General features: G+C 43.8%; 1 protein-coding gene across 2 annotated transcripts in view; it reads left to right on the top strand.

Moving 5' to 3' along the window:
- plxna4 (plexin A4) overlaps positions 1 to 14,337 on the top strand; it is a 227,147-nt gene that overhangs the window by 124,364 nt on the left and 88,446 nt on the right. For both annotated transcript variants that reach the window (XM_076722299.1, XM_076722300.1), the window contains exon 4: positions 8,506 to 8,634. In XM_076722299.1, the coding sequence (XP_076578414.1) occupies positions 8,506 to 8,634 (129 nt within the window). The remainder of the gene's footprint in view (positions 1 to 8,505; positions 8,635 to 14,337) is intronic.

The raw sequence follows: 14,337 nt of genomic DNA, 5'->3' as shown, positions 1-14,337 counted from the left end.
CTCAAGATTGAACTGGCCATAAGCCTGCAGGTATTTCAGTCAACCTCATGACTTACAGGTTGAGACAGAACGAGAGGAAGAGATAGAGGCAGTGGGGGGGGGGGGGGGGGGGGAGCCAAAGCAATAGCAGAGGAGGGAAATGAGTAACAAAAGCTGAGCTGTGAGCCCCCTGCCTGGTCACAGTGCTCTAAGGCAGCTCAGCAGTGAAGGGAATGATAGCAGGGAGACCTGTCACTCACCCTTTGAAGCCATGGGGGAGACTGAGGGAGGAGAGGAGAGCGGGGGGAGAAATGAGTTAGGAAGCCTCCAGATACTTGTCCCCTTTCACGTCCGACACCATCATCCCTCACAATAACATACTTGTCCTTCTCTTTGCCTCTCTCCTTGCTTTTCCTGTCTATCTCTCAGCAGGGGGATAAGGTTAGATTAGTAGGCCGCTTGGACCTGCAGGCTAACAGGTACCACACCTTTAATGCCACAACGGTCAGTCACTGAGCAAGGGGTCCCCCTACGGCTCTGTCTGCTATAGTGTCAGATCCCAGATGTGGGGTGGTGGAGACTGAAGCAGCACCAATACAAACAAACACCTGCTTGTTCACTCAAAAAACGTCAGTTTGATTTTTGCTTTTCGCCTCTCTGTATTTCTTTAACTTTCCTCTCGAGCTGCTTTGCATTGCTGCTGCTATCTAGCCACACTCAGACCACCCACTAAAACCCCCATTGTCTTAGCTATACCACTTTTATCTCACAGCGCAGAGTTGTGGAGGTTTTCCGGAAGTTTCTTTTAACCTTCTGTTCCCAAACAAGCCGGCCAAAAAAAAAAAAAAAAACAACATCTGCAGAGGATTAATCTCAATAAAACCAAACGCAACAGGAGGGCCATTATAGAGGTCAGTATTCTGCGTAGTTTGGACACAGCCAACGCAAGTCTCTGTAGTTACTTCCCTGCTAACAATGACATTTCCCTGATTTGCACCCACAAAGCTTCCCTTCCCTCACAGTGCAAGCATCCGGGGAAATGCATTAATTAAAATCCTGCTGTGTAGCAGATACGCCTAATCGCAAACATAAAACAGAGAATAGTGAATTAAAGCACAGAATGAGTTCAGTTCCACTCTGTGGGGTTTTTTTGCCCACTCATCCTCCTATAGAGAGAGAAGTTGAGCCGGAAGGAAAGAAGGAAGGAAGGAAAGAAGGGGGGATTTTTAAAGTGGCATTAATGAATGAATATTTTGCCTCCATAAAGGGAAGCAGTAAAGCATTGAGTTGATGTCGTACCTTTGGATAACTGCAAGATGTCCCCATTATAGCTCATCATAAAAGATAAAATACTACGCCAAGAGACATTGTACATGTAGAAGTACCACCCCATCAATCATTCATGTGTCACCTGCAGTACTTGTTTTAGACACCACATATTTTTAGTGTCTTCCTCTCTGACCAGTCTTCCTCTCACAGAGAGTAGAAACATCTGTCTGCATTTGATTGGGAAAAATGGCTTAAATGGCATCAATAGTCACATTAAATAGTAGAATTTATCTTGCATTAAGGGGCATCACCCTTCCAAAAGGGAAAATTGATAGTCAATTAATTAAGTCTGATCAAATATACCATCAGTTTGGAACCGTGGTTAATAATTAAATAACCCAAATTACCATATCAATAGCTAGTAAAGGTTGAAGGGTTGTGGAGTTCTGGATGGTAGAGGTTGGCAGCATACACTCTTGTTCAACATTAAATAGATCAGCATGCATATTCAAAAGCCTTTATTTAAAAGATAAAAAGATTAAAACACTCAATTAACTTACAGAAATGTACCGAACTAAAGAACAAAAAAAGGGGGGAGAGAGAGAGAGAGAGAGAAAAGAGTCACAGGTTGTAGGCCTCACTCGACCAATGGTAGCTGAAAGCTGGATCCATGGTTCATACATAGGTGTGAATACTTGGAAGATTCTGGGAAACATGAAGGAGTCTGAGAGACTCATAATAAAAGTTCAGCTTCAGTCAAACAATGAACAAATTCATCTGTGGGGTTTCCATTGTCCCTACATATACCCAACTCTTGGCAGTGAATAGTGGATCATATGTGATTGTCTGCTCCAGCAGTGCTACCCACCCAGCCTGGCATCTCACATTAGTGTGCCACATCCTCGTTAATACCCTGAGATTAATGTCAAATCATCCACACTCCCCCACTACTCTCGCACCAGTCCATCTCGCCTGAAGCTATATATTGAGGCATTGAATGTGAAGAAGAGGGTTTGTCCTGGCATTGATTGACACAGAGAGATGGATCCAGTCCGCCTCCTAGCCTCCTTTCCTTCTGTTATCCTCTCCACCCCCCCCTCCCCTCTTTCTCTCTGTCTGCCATATGTTTCAGTGAGCTGGACAGATTTGGGCAATCAGACAGCCACCATTGTATTGCTGTCGGTATGAATAGAATGCGTGAAGAGACACATTGCCATTATGTAGTGACGATACGTTGTTTCCTTTCTTCTTGTCTCTTTCACAGTGAATGTTCCTCTCAGTTGTCTCCGTCTGTCTGGCTGTCTCTCTTTCTTGGCTCTTATTGCATGTCCTGCCTTGCCTGGTTGAATGCCTAACACTCTGCTGTGGTTTGACAAAGAGGGTTGAAACCTGAGCGAAGTGTGCCAGGTCGGGTTACAGTGGCGTTTGGCATGTGGCTATGCTGTCGCTGCTCCAAAATGTTTCTTATTGATATCTTGCACAGGGTAGAGACCCAAGAGGTTCAAGTGGAGACCTCAGGAGACCTCTGTGTGCTCGTCTTGCTTGTAGTTTGACTGTCATGTCTTTTAAAATGAAGTAACTCTAAGATGTTACCAGTTTATTGAAATTGACAGCATTATCATGATAGTGGTAGCCAGTCTTTAATGTCCTGAATAAGCTACATGTATTTCTTTTGTTTACAACAAACTCCTGCACATTTTACCTACAGTTTCATTGCTGACATCAGGGAACACAACCCTGTTAGTCAAGAAGGGAAATCAACAAAACAGTTTAATCCACCCACCCTAAAGTTAAGCTAGGAAGTAGTTTTGCAGAATCTATGTCGAACAACATAATTGCCATAGTTACAGTTTAAGTCTTTATTCCTGATCTTAGCATTGAACAGCATTACCAATAAAGTGTAAGACCGTAATTGTTAAAAACAGAAAATTCTCTTTTAAAACCTTTTGTATTGTGAGTAAATTTTGGAATAATGCTATCATTTTATCATATCCAGCAGAAAAAAGGTTCATGACCCTTTCTGGCTGCAGAAATGCTGGCACTGACACCGGGTTTGCCCATGCACGTTTCAGGGATTTGGTGGAATTCCTCATGCAAAGTGTTGTGGTAATTTAAGTTTCCCAGCATGCTGTATGACTTTGGATGACATTCTACTCCATTCCACTCACCTCACTGTGGTGGCATGGCCCATGTCAGACCACAGTGATACTATAGTCAGCAGCTTATTCTGGCTTCCACCGGCAGCAGCATGTTGGTCATGGTGTGTGTTCCAGCCATGGTGCGTTAGTGTGTGTGCCATGCTTAACAGACTGCAACTCTGTGTGACTAGCCGTCCTTTTGCCACCCCAAAATCCATGCCATCGCAGGCAAGGACACAATCCTCCAATCGCTCTGACACTCCTCACTCAGGACCACACACGTAGTTCCTCCGGTTCAGTTCTTGTATGTTTTAGGAAGCACACTTTCAGTGTGGGGGGGTTGTTCTGACTGAGTATTTCCTGCACTTGGCCCTCACAGGCATCCATGCTAACACTACTCCAGCAGTATTATTTTTATGTCTCCTGAGAATTGGACTCTCTCTAAAATAAGAACAATCCATCTCACCACTTGATGTAAAACAGTTTCTGTGTAATGGTATATCTAAAATCAATAGAAGTTCTCAGATGTGTCACCAGAAGTGCTGAATTTCAAAGGGCAATTTTCACTGGACGAAGGTTCCAGAGGGGCAACAACATTATTGACCTAGCATTTATAAGGTGTCTATTGGATCATCCAATGATAAAACAAACAGTCTATGTTTTGACATTGGAATAACTTGATACGGGATAGTTTTTTTTTTTTTTCTGATTCTTGATATATTTTAATTGCATGTTATGTTTTTTATTGCACAACAAAATGTGAATGTGAATTTAAGCACAAGTCTTAGTTATTTTATCTGTGTAAAACAGCATATGTATGCTAAGACAAAGACTCCAGCATTACATTTTCACCTGCTTCAAAATGGATTCCATGCAGAGTCAGTCAGGAAGTGCGGTAGTTTCCTTGGGCTTTTGTGGCGCACAGTGCCAACACGAGGAAACTGAGAGAGGGTACTCCTGTGGTTTTCACACCGGAATGGCTTCCCTGTCTGTATCACACCTTCTGCTAGCTGTTAGCCCCATGGAGAGTGGGAGATAGTCACTTTGGGCACATTATTTTTCATTGACAGATTCAAAGCAGAAATACCATCTGCACATGGGGTTGCATTTGTTTTTCTCCGCACTGTAACACTGGAAATGTATCTACAGTTGGCTGTATTTCTGATATTAAAAACTACCCTCACATTCTGTTATTATACTTTAATGATAGATCCTGTGAAAATGAAGGATAGTCACTGATCTCAAAAGGTGTGAGTAGCTTTGAAAACACACTATAGGTATTTTAGTGTTTGTGTGACAGTTAAGATTAAAAAAAGGTGCATCTACACTGCAGAAGCCACTGCCTTTATCTCCATCCCCTGTGATGTGTTAGTGTAGTTATCCCTTGCAGCCACTAGGGGGGATACAGGTCATGGCCAGGCTGGTTCTTAATGGAGAACTAGGATTTCTGTGTACAGTCTCTGGTGTTGCGCGGATTTCTCCCACACATGCGCACGCATACGACGTGCACAGAGCTATCGAAGGAGCGTTTACTACTCACATTCTGCAGGGCTGAGGAAGTGTGCTCTGTGAGTCAAAAGTGGCAGTAGCTCTCCCCAGAGTATCTGTCATTACCATATGAGTAGCTCCAGCCAGACAGGCTGTGTGTGTGTGTGTGTGTACGAGTGTAAGCGTGTGAAAGTGAAAGAGAGTGAAATGCCAATGTTTCTGTACATGCAAGTGCTTGTGTGAACACACGTAATTGTATGTGTGTGCTTATGTGTGGGCCCAAGGCATCTCTCACCTTCCCACAACTCTGAGGCAAAATGAAGTCTGTCTGGCAGTGAATGTCTATTGTGTAGTGCTAATGTGATAGCGAGATTAGCATTGTAATCCATTTAGCATAGAGCAGCTAATCCACTTTATTACTGTTGAAAAGGAATCAGATAATATTGGCTAGCACCACTGTGGCTGCCTTAATGATTTTAGGCTGATGAAAAAATTACTTTAAGATATATTAATAATCACTGTTGCTGACAATGAAACTAGGATTAGTCATTTCATAACAAAACATAACCATTGGCTTTGGCTTTTCATCAAGGGAATTAAGGTATTGGTTGTGTTCGGTCCATGCTGAGTGGGCTTTTTGTTTTTAGACAGTGTGTTTAGAATAGTGATCTGTTTATTTTCATTTGCTTTTAGAGTACTGTGCATGCTTTCGGTGAATATTTTGCAGTATTATTCCTTCAAAGCGCACAGTTTAATAGCAAGGGAGATGAAGTCTGCTGTAACTGTTTTCAAACCTGACCCTGCTGTGTTGTACAGGGTAAAACTGCTATTAAACATGCTATATGTTCCAATTATTGTACAAATAACTCCACTTGTCTTTGATTTGTCTCTTTCTCCCTTATGTGGTCCCCTCCGGTCCCGCTGTGACTCAACCAGCCAGCGTTGCATGCTTGCGGACATGCTGTGCGCTCCCTGGTGGCTCATTTGTTTTGTTGGTGGTCAGATTGAGGATTAATATACAGGAGCTTCCCCTTGCAGCCCCCTGCTCCCTGGTGACTGTGGATCTGTCCCAGCACAATAAAAGTCTGTATTCAGCCATTGTCATAGACTATCTGCCCTTTAACTCTGCTCGGCAATTGGCTCCACACTTCTTTTTTATACAGTGGGGGCAAGCTGATAAACACGCAAACCTTCAGATGCATGCACATGCACACACATGCTGTGTGCAATGCGCACACACACACACACCACGCCTCAAATTAACTCACCGCATCGGGCAGATTAGATAACCCCCACCTGCTGAATCTGGCCCCGGCTCGCGTGGAAGTTTCTTTCTTCCTACCTCCCTCTCTTCTTTCCCTCTCTCCTATTCACCTTCTGTTCTTTTCTTTGCAACTGACCCTAGCGCATACAATGGTTCCCAGTGAAAGTGTGTGCGGCTTTGATACGCAGAACTCAAGGTCCTTTGAGATCAAGATCACTACACAAGCCAAGCAGGAGGCAGAGCGAGAGAGGAAGAATGGCTGTGAAACAAAGGAGTGGAGGGTGAAATCAGGGTGAAAGATGGTGCCTGTTTAAAGAAATGTCATGTTGTGAAACTGGATATCAGTGGAAGCAGCAGGAGTAGGGCAGGATGTAAACTGCACCCTGCGTACTTAGGTTTCTCTCTTTACTGTACAATAGTTGATTGTTTAAGCAAAGACAAAGAAAAGTTCCATTGGGCTACAGTGGAGCACCTGATGGCTGTTGATTGGTTTCTGTTGCATATTGTGCATATATGTGCATATTGTGTTTCTACTACTTGTTATTTGATTATGATGAGGCAAGAGATACAGAGATAATTGTCCTCTGCATGTATGAGTGCACACATTATTTTGATGTGACTATTTGATCTCTCCTTAACAATACAGTGAAAGACAAAGAAATATAGAAGAAGAAGAAGAAGAAGAATCAGGGGGAGACATTCCCCTTTATTGTCACACACACGCGCACAACACACGGAGGTGAAATTTGTCTTCCGCTTTTGACCCATCCTGGTCGTCCTTCCTCCGCGGCAGACCAGGAGCGGTGGGCAGCCAGACCGGCGCCCGGGGACCCATTCTTCTGTCACCATTGGTCAGGTGGTGATCTTCTTGCATGTTTTTAGTGGGGGTATATTTTACGGAGGATACCCCAGGTGAACATGCAAACTCCACACAGAAAGGCCCTCCTCGAGCAGCAGGCCTATATATAAATTCACCACAACCATTTTTTGTCAAGTCTGGAACAAAGTTTTCATGTGGCACAGCTTTGGTACTAAAAGGTTCAGTCTAGCTACCTGGAACAGTTAAGGATTCTCAGCCTTAAGGAGACTTAGGCTTTAGGCGGGCCAGGAGAAAGGTATTTTTAATGATATGCTGACAGAGAGTGTGTTGTCATCAGCATACTATAATTAATCATGAAGTGACTCACCTGTCTGCATGACCATCTGCTTCCTGTCCAATTATCCCCGGCTTGTGCCTGTTACCTGTGAACCCTTAAGTGCTGAAGAGCACAAAGAACTACCAAGAGTCATCACAACTTTAACGAGACTTGCTTCACACCTATCTGCAGGCCTACGCAGGCCTGTGTGTGCGTGTGTGTGTGTGTTAGCGTGTATTCTACTGGGTGCTCAAAGTTGCTTGGGTAGGTACGTGTCAGAGCTGTGTGTTACTGGAAAATTACTGCCAGAGGACCAGATTTAGAAAGGATCATTTGGAACGCACCCCGTGAGTGTGTGCGTGTGTGTGACGATGTAAGCAGATGTTCGGGCACAACCCATAACACTTCCATCACACCACCAAGTGTGTGTGGGGCCAATTCCATGCACTTTCTGCTGAGTAAACACACCTAGGGGCCCACAGACCACACCTCTTGCCCAGATGCTTAATTACCCTAATCACTTTTGAATGGCTGTAACTGTGATAGAGAAAGATGAGCTTCACAGATACAGCACTGAAAGAGATGATACACGGGGAAATCCTGAGGCAGGATGTCTGAGATGGGCAATTTTGTCAATAATAATGTTGAAAAGTACCTTTTTAATGATACCTTGATTCCTAATTGCACACTTTGTTGTCCTAGAACACCACCTTTGTTCCACTGCCAAGTCTTTCCTTGAGGACGGCACCATTACTCTTTCTCACGCTGCTTCTTTTTTTTTTTTTTTACCTCAGCTGCTCTTTTCATGTTATACTTTCAGCCCTTTCATTAACTGAGGTTGTTTTATTTGTTTTAATTGCTGGCTTTTCTGTACTCTTTACTACTTGTGGGATACATAACACAGTGTACATAATGGTTGTTGACCCTGCCACCTGAGTGCAGGGGCAGGGGGGTTGTTTAGTTGAATATGTTAGTCTGCTGACCATGGCTCTGAAACGTCAGTAGCCGAGCTGTGCTGTGTATTGATACATCCATGGCTCTGTCCGTGGTGCTGAAGTAGCAGACAGATTTGTTATTGTGCCTTTTTCTGTCATTCCCTTCCTTCTGTCAGTTTCGTCTTTGAACTGTATGCTGTAAATACTCAATTCTATGCTATGCTTAAGCTTAATTGCTCTATCGAGTATAGTGTTATATATATTAAATATACTGATATGCTTCTGTGTTATTCCAGATCCGGGTCGACGGCTCCTCTCGAGCTCTGCAGTATGAGACGGTGCAGGCTGTGGAGAACGGACCCATCCTCAGAGACATGGCCTTCTCCTCGGACCACCACTACCTCTATGTCATGTCTGAGACTCAGGTCAGACACACACACACACACACAGACACACACATCACACAACACAGACGTCCCCCCGCTGAGTCAATATCATAACCACTGGCATTTATCATTTTGTTATGTCACAGGGTAGAATAACCTTTGGTGTAGCATAGAGGATTTCATTACAGCCTGGCTGGAGGAGAGAAAGGGATTAGATGGACTGTTGGATGCTATGGCCGTGTATTTCTACAGAAACAGACCGTAAGGGTAGAGCTGGAATGAATAAATGTGTTGAATTATTGGGAGAGAGGAGAGTGGTCTCAGTCCACTCGTGTGTGTGTGTGTGTTGGTGTGTATGTCTATGCGCATACACATTCACACAGACACACCGCTGCTCTTAGTACCTTTGATGACATGGAATGTGGAGCGAAATAGCAGCACTCTGTGTAATGGACACAGAGAGACTGTGAACACCACCTATCAGAAGCAAAACCTTGCTGAAGTAGCCCCATGGAAAGTCCATAACACACAAGCTGTGCGCACACGAAAGCACGCGCACACACACCCATGACTCACTGTTAGGTATTTACCTTCTTTTTCTGTGACACACCAAAAGACACACAGCCCACGAGCATGTCCTTCCAGTGCTGTATGTTTTCTACATGTACAGTAGGTACATGTATGTGTCTTATGTGGGGGAATAATGAGTTAAACACTGTTGAGATGCATTCAGGCTTCCTCCGACCGAACCTAAAGTGTTGAGCCTCGAGTCCCCCTATTCTCCAAAATGATTTCATTCATTTGTTGTCCTCACAGTCGTGATCCCAAAAGTTAATTCATCACAGAAACCTTAAACACACGTCTTACATTCAGCACAAGCATCATCTTTTCATCAAGCGCTGCTGAAGGCCCAGTAATCAAATCACTCAAAGATGGGTTCATCAATCAAAGAACCCATGGTGGATCTCGCTCTTTTCAGTTAATTGTTGCCCCATTTATTCTTCATTATTGATGCGGCTGTTATGATATTGCAGTCGCTCGGAAGTTCAGATAATATGCATATCATTCGCTCTCTCCCACCTCTTTATCTCCTGCCACCCGTAATCACAGAAGGCCGCTGGTGTTTTGTTGGCAGCGATAGCCCGGCTACCCCTGTATATTGTCTGGGCTTCCAGAGGATTATAGACCTCTCTGGCACCGTGAAAGTGTCAGTATTTACTAATGTGTAGTGCAATTTGTTTGTGTGTGTGTGTAAATGTGTGTACATTCTAAGAGCCCAGATTATCCTGATAACACTCTAAATATCAGACAGACGGTGAGTTGAAGGTGCCCTTTCCAATGCAGCTCTCATTGCCTCTCCTGAGTCATTCCATCTGCAGAGAGAATAGGAAAGGACGGAAGGCAGGGAGGGACACAAGTTAACAGAATAAGGACATTTAGGATGCCGTTTTTGTCATGGCATCCTATTATATCCAATTACGCGTTTGTACAAATCTGTTAACCAGCAATGTGAGAATTTTGTTTGCTTTTTTTTCTCCCTCTCTTTCTCTTTGGATTGCACTGCGTGTAATTGGGCTTCCGGAAGATATTACAGAATAACAAATGAATTGTTAGGAATGCTTAATTTCCATTTCTTCCCATTATGTTGGATTCCTTTACGTCTCGCTGTTATCGCCCAACATCGAGTTACAAATTTAGCATTTTTAATTTGCATGCCAATTAGCTTATATTGAAAAAAAGTGAGGGAACAAGTGAGTTTTGTTGGCCAAACAGTGGTCCCGTGTGTGTGTGTGTGAGTGTGTTCGGCCTTCGTAGTAATTAGTCTATTAGCCTAGTTAGAGGGCTGACCTCCACTAACTGTTTAAGAGGAACATCTGGGAATTAACAAACACACAAATATCGAGAGCGGTTAATGAACGCAACACATACACACAGACGCACACTCCTATATTGCTGAAGGCTCAGTTCGTTGCAGTACCTCTCTGCTTACTGCAGTCATGGAAGTTTGAGACCTTAATGCCAGTTGAAACAGCTGAAAGACGCTGCTTTATATCAACTGACTGTTTCAGTAAGCTGTGTTTCCAACTTTCTGCAGTCACTGACGATGAGCACAGATTGCTTCATCTCAAATGCGGGGAACACAAAGCCTGTTGCTTTTTGGCATAACAGGTAACACATGTGCACATTCCCCAGTCCCAGTGGTGGCAAACGCTCTTAAAGCAGCCTGAACTGGTCAATAGCAGAAGGCCACCTGCTGTTCCTGGGGCCTGGGACCCAGACACTCAGAGAGAGTGTGATAAATGGAACGAGGGTGGAATACAGAGAGAGGAAACACATGATGGAAATGGAGAAGAGGAGGGGGGCCCACAACAGGAGGCTGAGAACAGAGTTGGTCGATACCGCTCCTCTCCTGCTGTTCTTAGCCTCAAAACCCTCCCCTTCAGATTGGTGATGCTGAGCCAGGGGTGGATGGAGAGACAGACTCCTCTCCTCTTCCTCTGGATCTTGGCTGGTGTGACCAGGACCAGTCTAGTACAGCACCGAGAGGGAGAGAGGATCGGTTGAGGGATGGATAATGGAGATAAAAGGGTCAGTTTGTAGAATTTAGTGGGCTATATTGGCAGAAATGGAATATAATATTTAGTTATGTTTTTGTTTGTGTATCATCACCTGAAAATAAGAATTGTTGTGTTTTTGTTGCCTCAGAATGAGCCCTCCACCATGTTTCTACAGTGGCCCAGCACTTTTAGCGGCCACCATCCGAGAGGGTGAGGTGAGGAGTATTTGGTTAGCTGCAGTCTACCACGTCACCACTAGATGCCACTCAATCCTGCACACTGGTCCTTTAAGTAAGGCTGTAGTCATTAATGTTAATGCTAAAGGTGAAGTTGAAGCACACGTTTGGGGTGTAAAGGCAAAAGAGACCACGTGAGGACCATGATAACTGTGGTCGGCTTGAGTTGCTCGTATTTCTGATCCCAGCAGTTCCTTCCAAAGACATCTTGGACAAAGTTGAGGCTCAGTAATCTCCTTTTCATTAATGCTAAAAATATTTAAAAGTCGTCCTCACTGCAATCATCGCTCTCTCTCTCAAAGTCAATTAAAGAAAGTAAACGTGATCACTCAGGCTGTGTAATGACTGCCTGCCTCCGTAATTCTTTCTTTATCAATGGACACGTTTGTATTTTATGACCTAGCTGGCTAGCTTTCCACCACAAAAAAAAGAATATAAACATGATTTCTGAGAGTGTGTAGGGACTGAAAACCACAGTGTGGTAATGCGTGACTGTATAATGATATGTATAATCAACTTTAAATAAACGGTGGTGTGGTGGGACCACTGGAACACCTTGACAGAGAAACATACCTCCAGCTTCAGGGAGGGGCGTCATGCTGAGAGTCACACCGTACCCTGCTTGTCTGTGTCACATTATACACTCATTAGAGAAGAAAGCTGGCCAAACACACACACAAACACACACACACACACCCGTGCATTATTGTGTACTGCAACAAAAAAATACTCCCCACATCCCCGTCATTGTATTTTTCTCATCCTCCATTTAATTTCTCTTCCAGACTTGAAATCTCTTTCTTTCTTTCTTTCCACCATCCTGTGTCTGTGTCCTCTTTGTTATGTTTGTTTTTCTTTGAGGATTATAGATTTTTGCTCCTGCAACCCCTATTCATTTCTAAGGGGATTTGTAAAGCGAATGAGGATTCAGCCTTTTGTGTTCCTTGCTCCTCTTTCTGCATCTCCTCTCTCACCATCTTTATTCCATTTCTAACCTTTCTCACTCCCCATTATCATTTTTTTTACCAATGCCATCCCCCAATCCTCCATTCCTGCATTTTATTTTTTCTTAACCAGTCCCTGCTACCATAGTAATCTGTCATCCCTACTCTCTCATTAGTCCAGTGATTGGCTGTCCTCTAATTGGCTCTGTCTCTCTCTCATACACACACATGCCCTAACACACACACACATGTGCACGAGTCTTCTTATTAGCGGGTTAAATAGATGTTCTGGTGGAAAGAGGACAGTCAGATTACAGAGTGGGCTGTGATTATGGATGTTCGGGTTGGTGTTTGAGTGACAGGGGGCAGGTCAGTCCCACTGTTAGCGTGAGCTGGTGCTGTGCTTCACTTCTATGTTACTACCCTGTTAACACTGGTTCATCTGTCAGCCACAATGAGGATGTCTGAGGAGAATGGATGAGGTGGTGTCAGTGGAGGCGGGGGGGGGGGGGGGGGGGAATCATGTCACCGTTAGTTCAGTTCTGTAAATTAAAAGGACGTCAAACACTAACAAGGGGTTCATTTTTAATGGCTACTATCTACTACAAACCATATTTTTTGTTTTAGTGTAATTTATTTATCTGTTGTTTAAACACCAAAAAACAAAAGCTCTGTCAGATCGTGTCACTGTTGTGTAAGTAGAATTAATAAGCCACGGTAAAGTGAATTACTCTTTCTGGGAAAAAAAGCACGCACCCATAAATTACTGTTACTGCGTGAATATAGTATATGTTGGAGTCTACAAAGACACTCCTTTTTCATGACTGTTCATGCAGTTAAATGGAATAAAAGTAACAGTTTGGACCCGATTGTGAGAAAGTAATTTGAATGAACATGATTTTGATTGCAGGGTACGTTACTCAGCAGCTGGCTGTGCTGAGACTTGATTTCAGGGTAGTTCAGGCAGTGTTTGTTGTGTCTTAGTCATTCAGTCCAGCCTCCATTGTTCCCATAGCCGTCCCACTACCCTCTAGCAACCCAGCAAAACACATTAACTCATCCTGCCAGCGACTGTTCAGTCAGTCAGTGGGTAGATTTTATCAAGTATGTCCCAACATCTTGCTTAAGTCATTTCTTTTCTACACATACACAAGGTTTTTACATTCTGCATATAAACTGTTGCTCGAAAGTGCTGGGACTGCCACACTCACGGTGCTGAATTATTGATATTCAGTGTAGCAAATGCAGATCTGTAAGTGTGAATTATTGAAAATGTGTACTATAGTGGGGTGAGATCGTTCAAAGTCAAATGCTTTTTTTTCTGTTTTGAAACCCCTCAGGGAACTCCGACAAGCCAATTTGCGGAAGTATCTCGTCTTCGCATCTCATCAAAGATGTTTAATACCAGAATCCTTTAATTCCTATCAGCGGGAAACTTTTTAGCACATCCTTTACAGTGTGGCTTCCTCACCCCTGTCGTGTGTGGCTGTGAGTTGTGAAGGTGTTCAGATGTGCATATTATGTTGTGTCCCAGTTTAGCTGCAGGCTGCTGTGGTCTAACAAGCCAAGTGAACAGAGCTTATATGTTGCAGCCATTGCTGCCTGACACACTTCTGAAAAATGTCAACGAAGTGGGGCAGGCAAGGTTGGAGTGAACTCTTGGCTCACTCAAAGTCCCTTCTGAAGTTTCACCTTTGTGTTCTCACTCTTTCTCTCCCTTGTTCTCCCTCGCTGTTTTTCCAGTGCGTCGCTCAATCTTGTATTCTTCTCTCTTTCCCCATTGCAGATAGTTGTGAATCGACAAGCCCATTATACTGTCTAACAGATAGATACTTCATAAAATCTGTCATTCGTGTGAGTCATCATCAGCATCTTTTGCCGGCGTCTTGGCTGCTGGAAATAGTCCAAACTGTGCACTCTGTCTGCGTGATACAGGCCTTATTTTTACCCAGGCTAGGCCCCAGGGCAAGATGATGCAGCCTGTGCGGAATTAGCCACATATGT

This window comes from Chaetodon auriga, chromosome 22 (assembly GCF_051107435.1).
Source record: "Chaetodon auriga isolate fChaAug3 chromosome 22, fChaAug3.hap1, whole genome shotgun sequence".
Classification (NCBI taxonomy): Eukaryota; Metazoa; Chordata; class Actinopteri; order Chaetodontiformes; family Chaetodontidae; genus Chaetodon; species Chaetodon auriga.
Note: the sequence above shows the minus strand (reverse complement) of the source record. Positions and strands in the feature narration are given on the sequence as shown.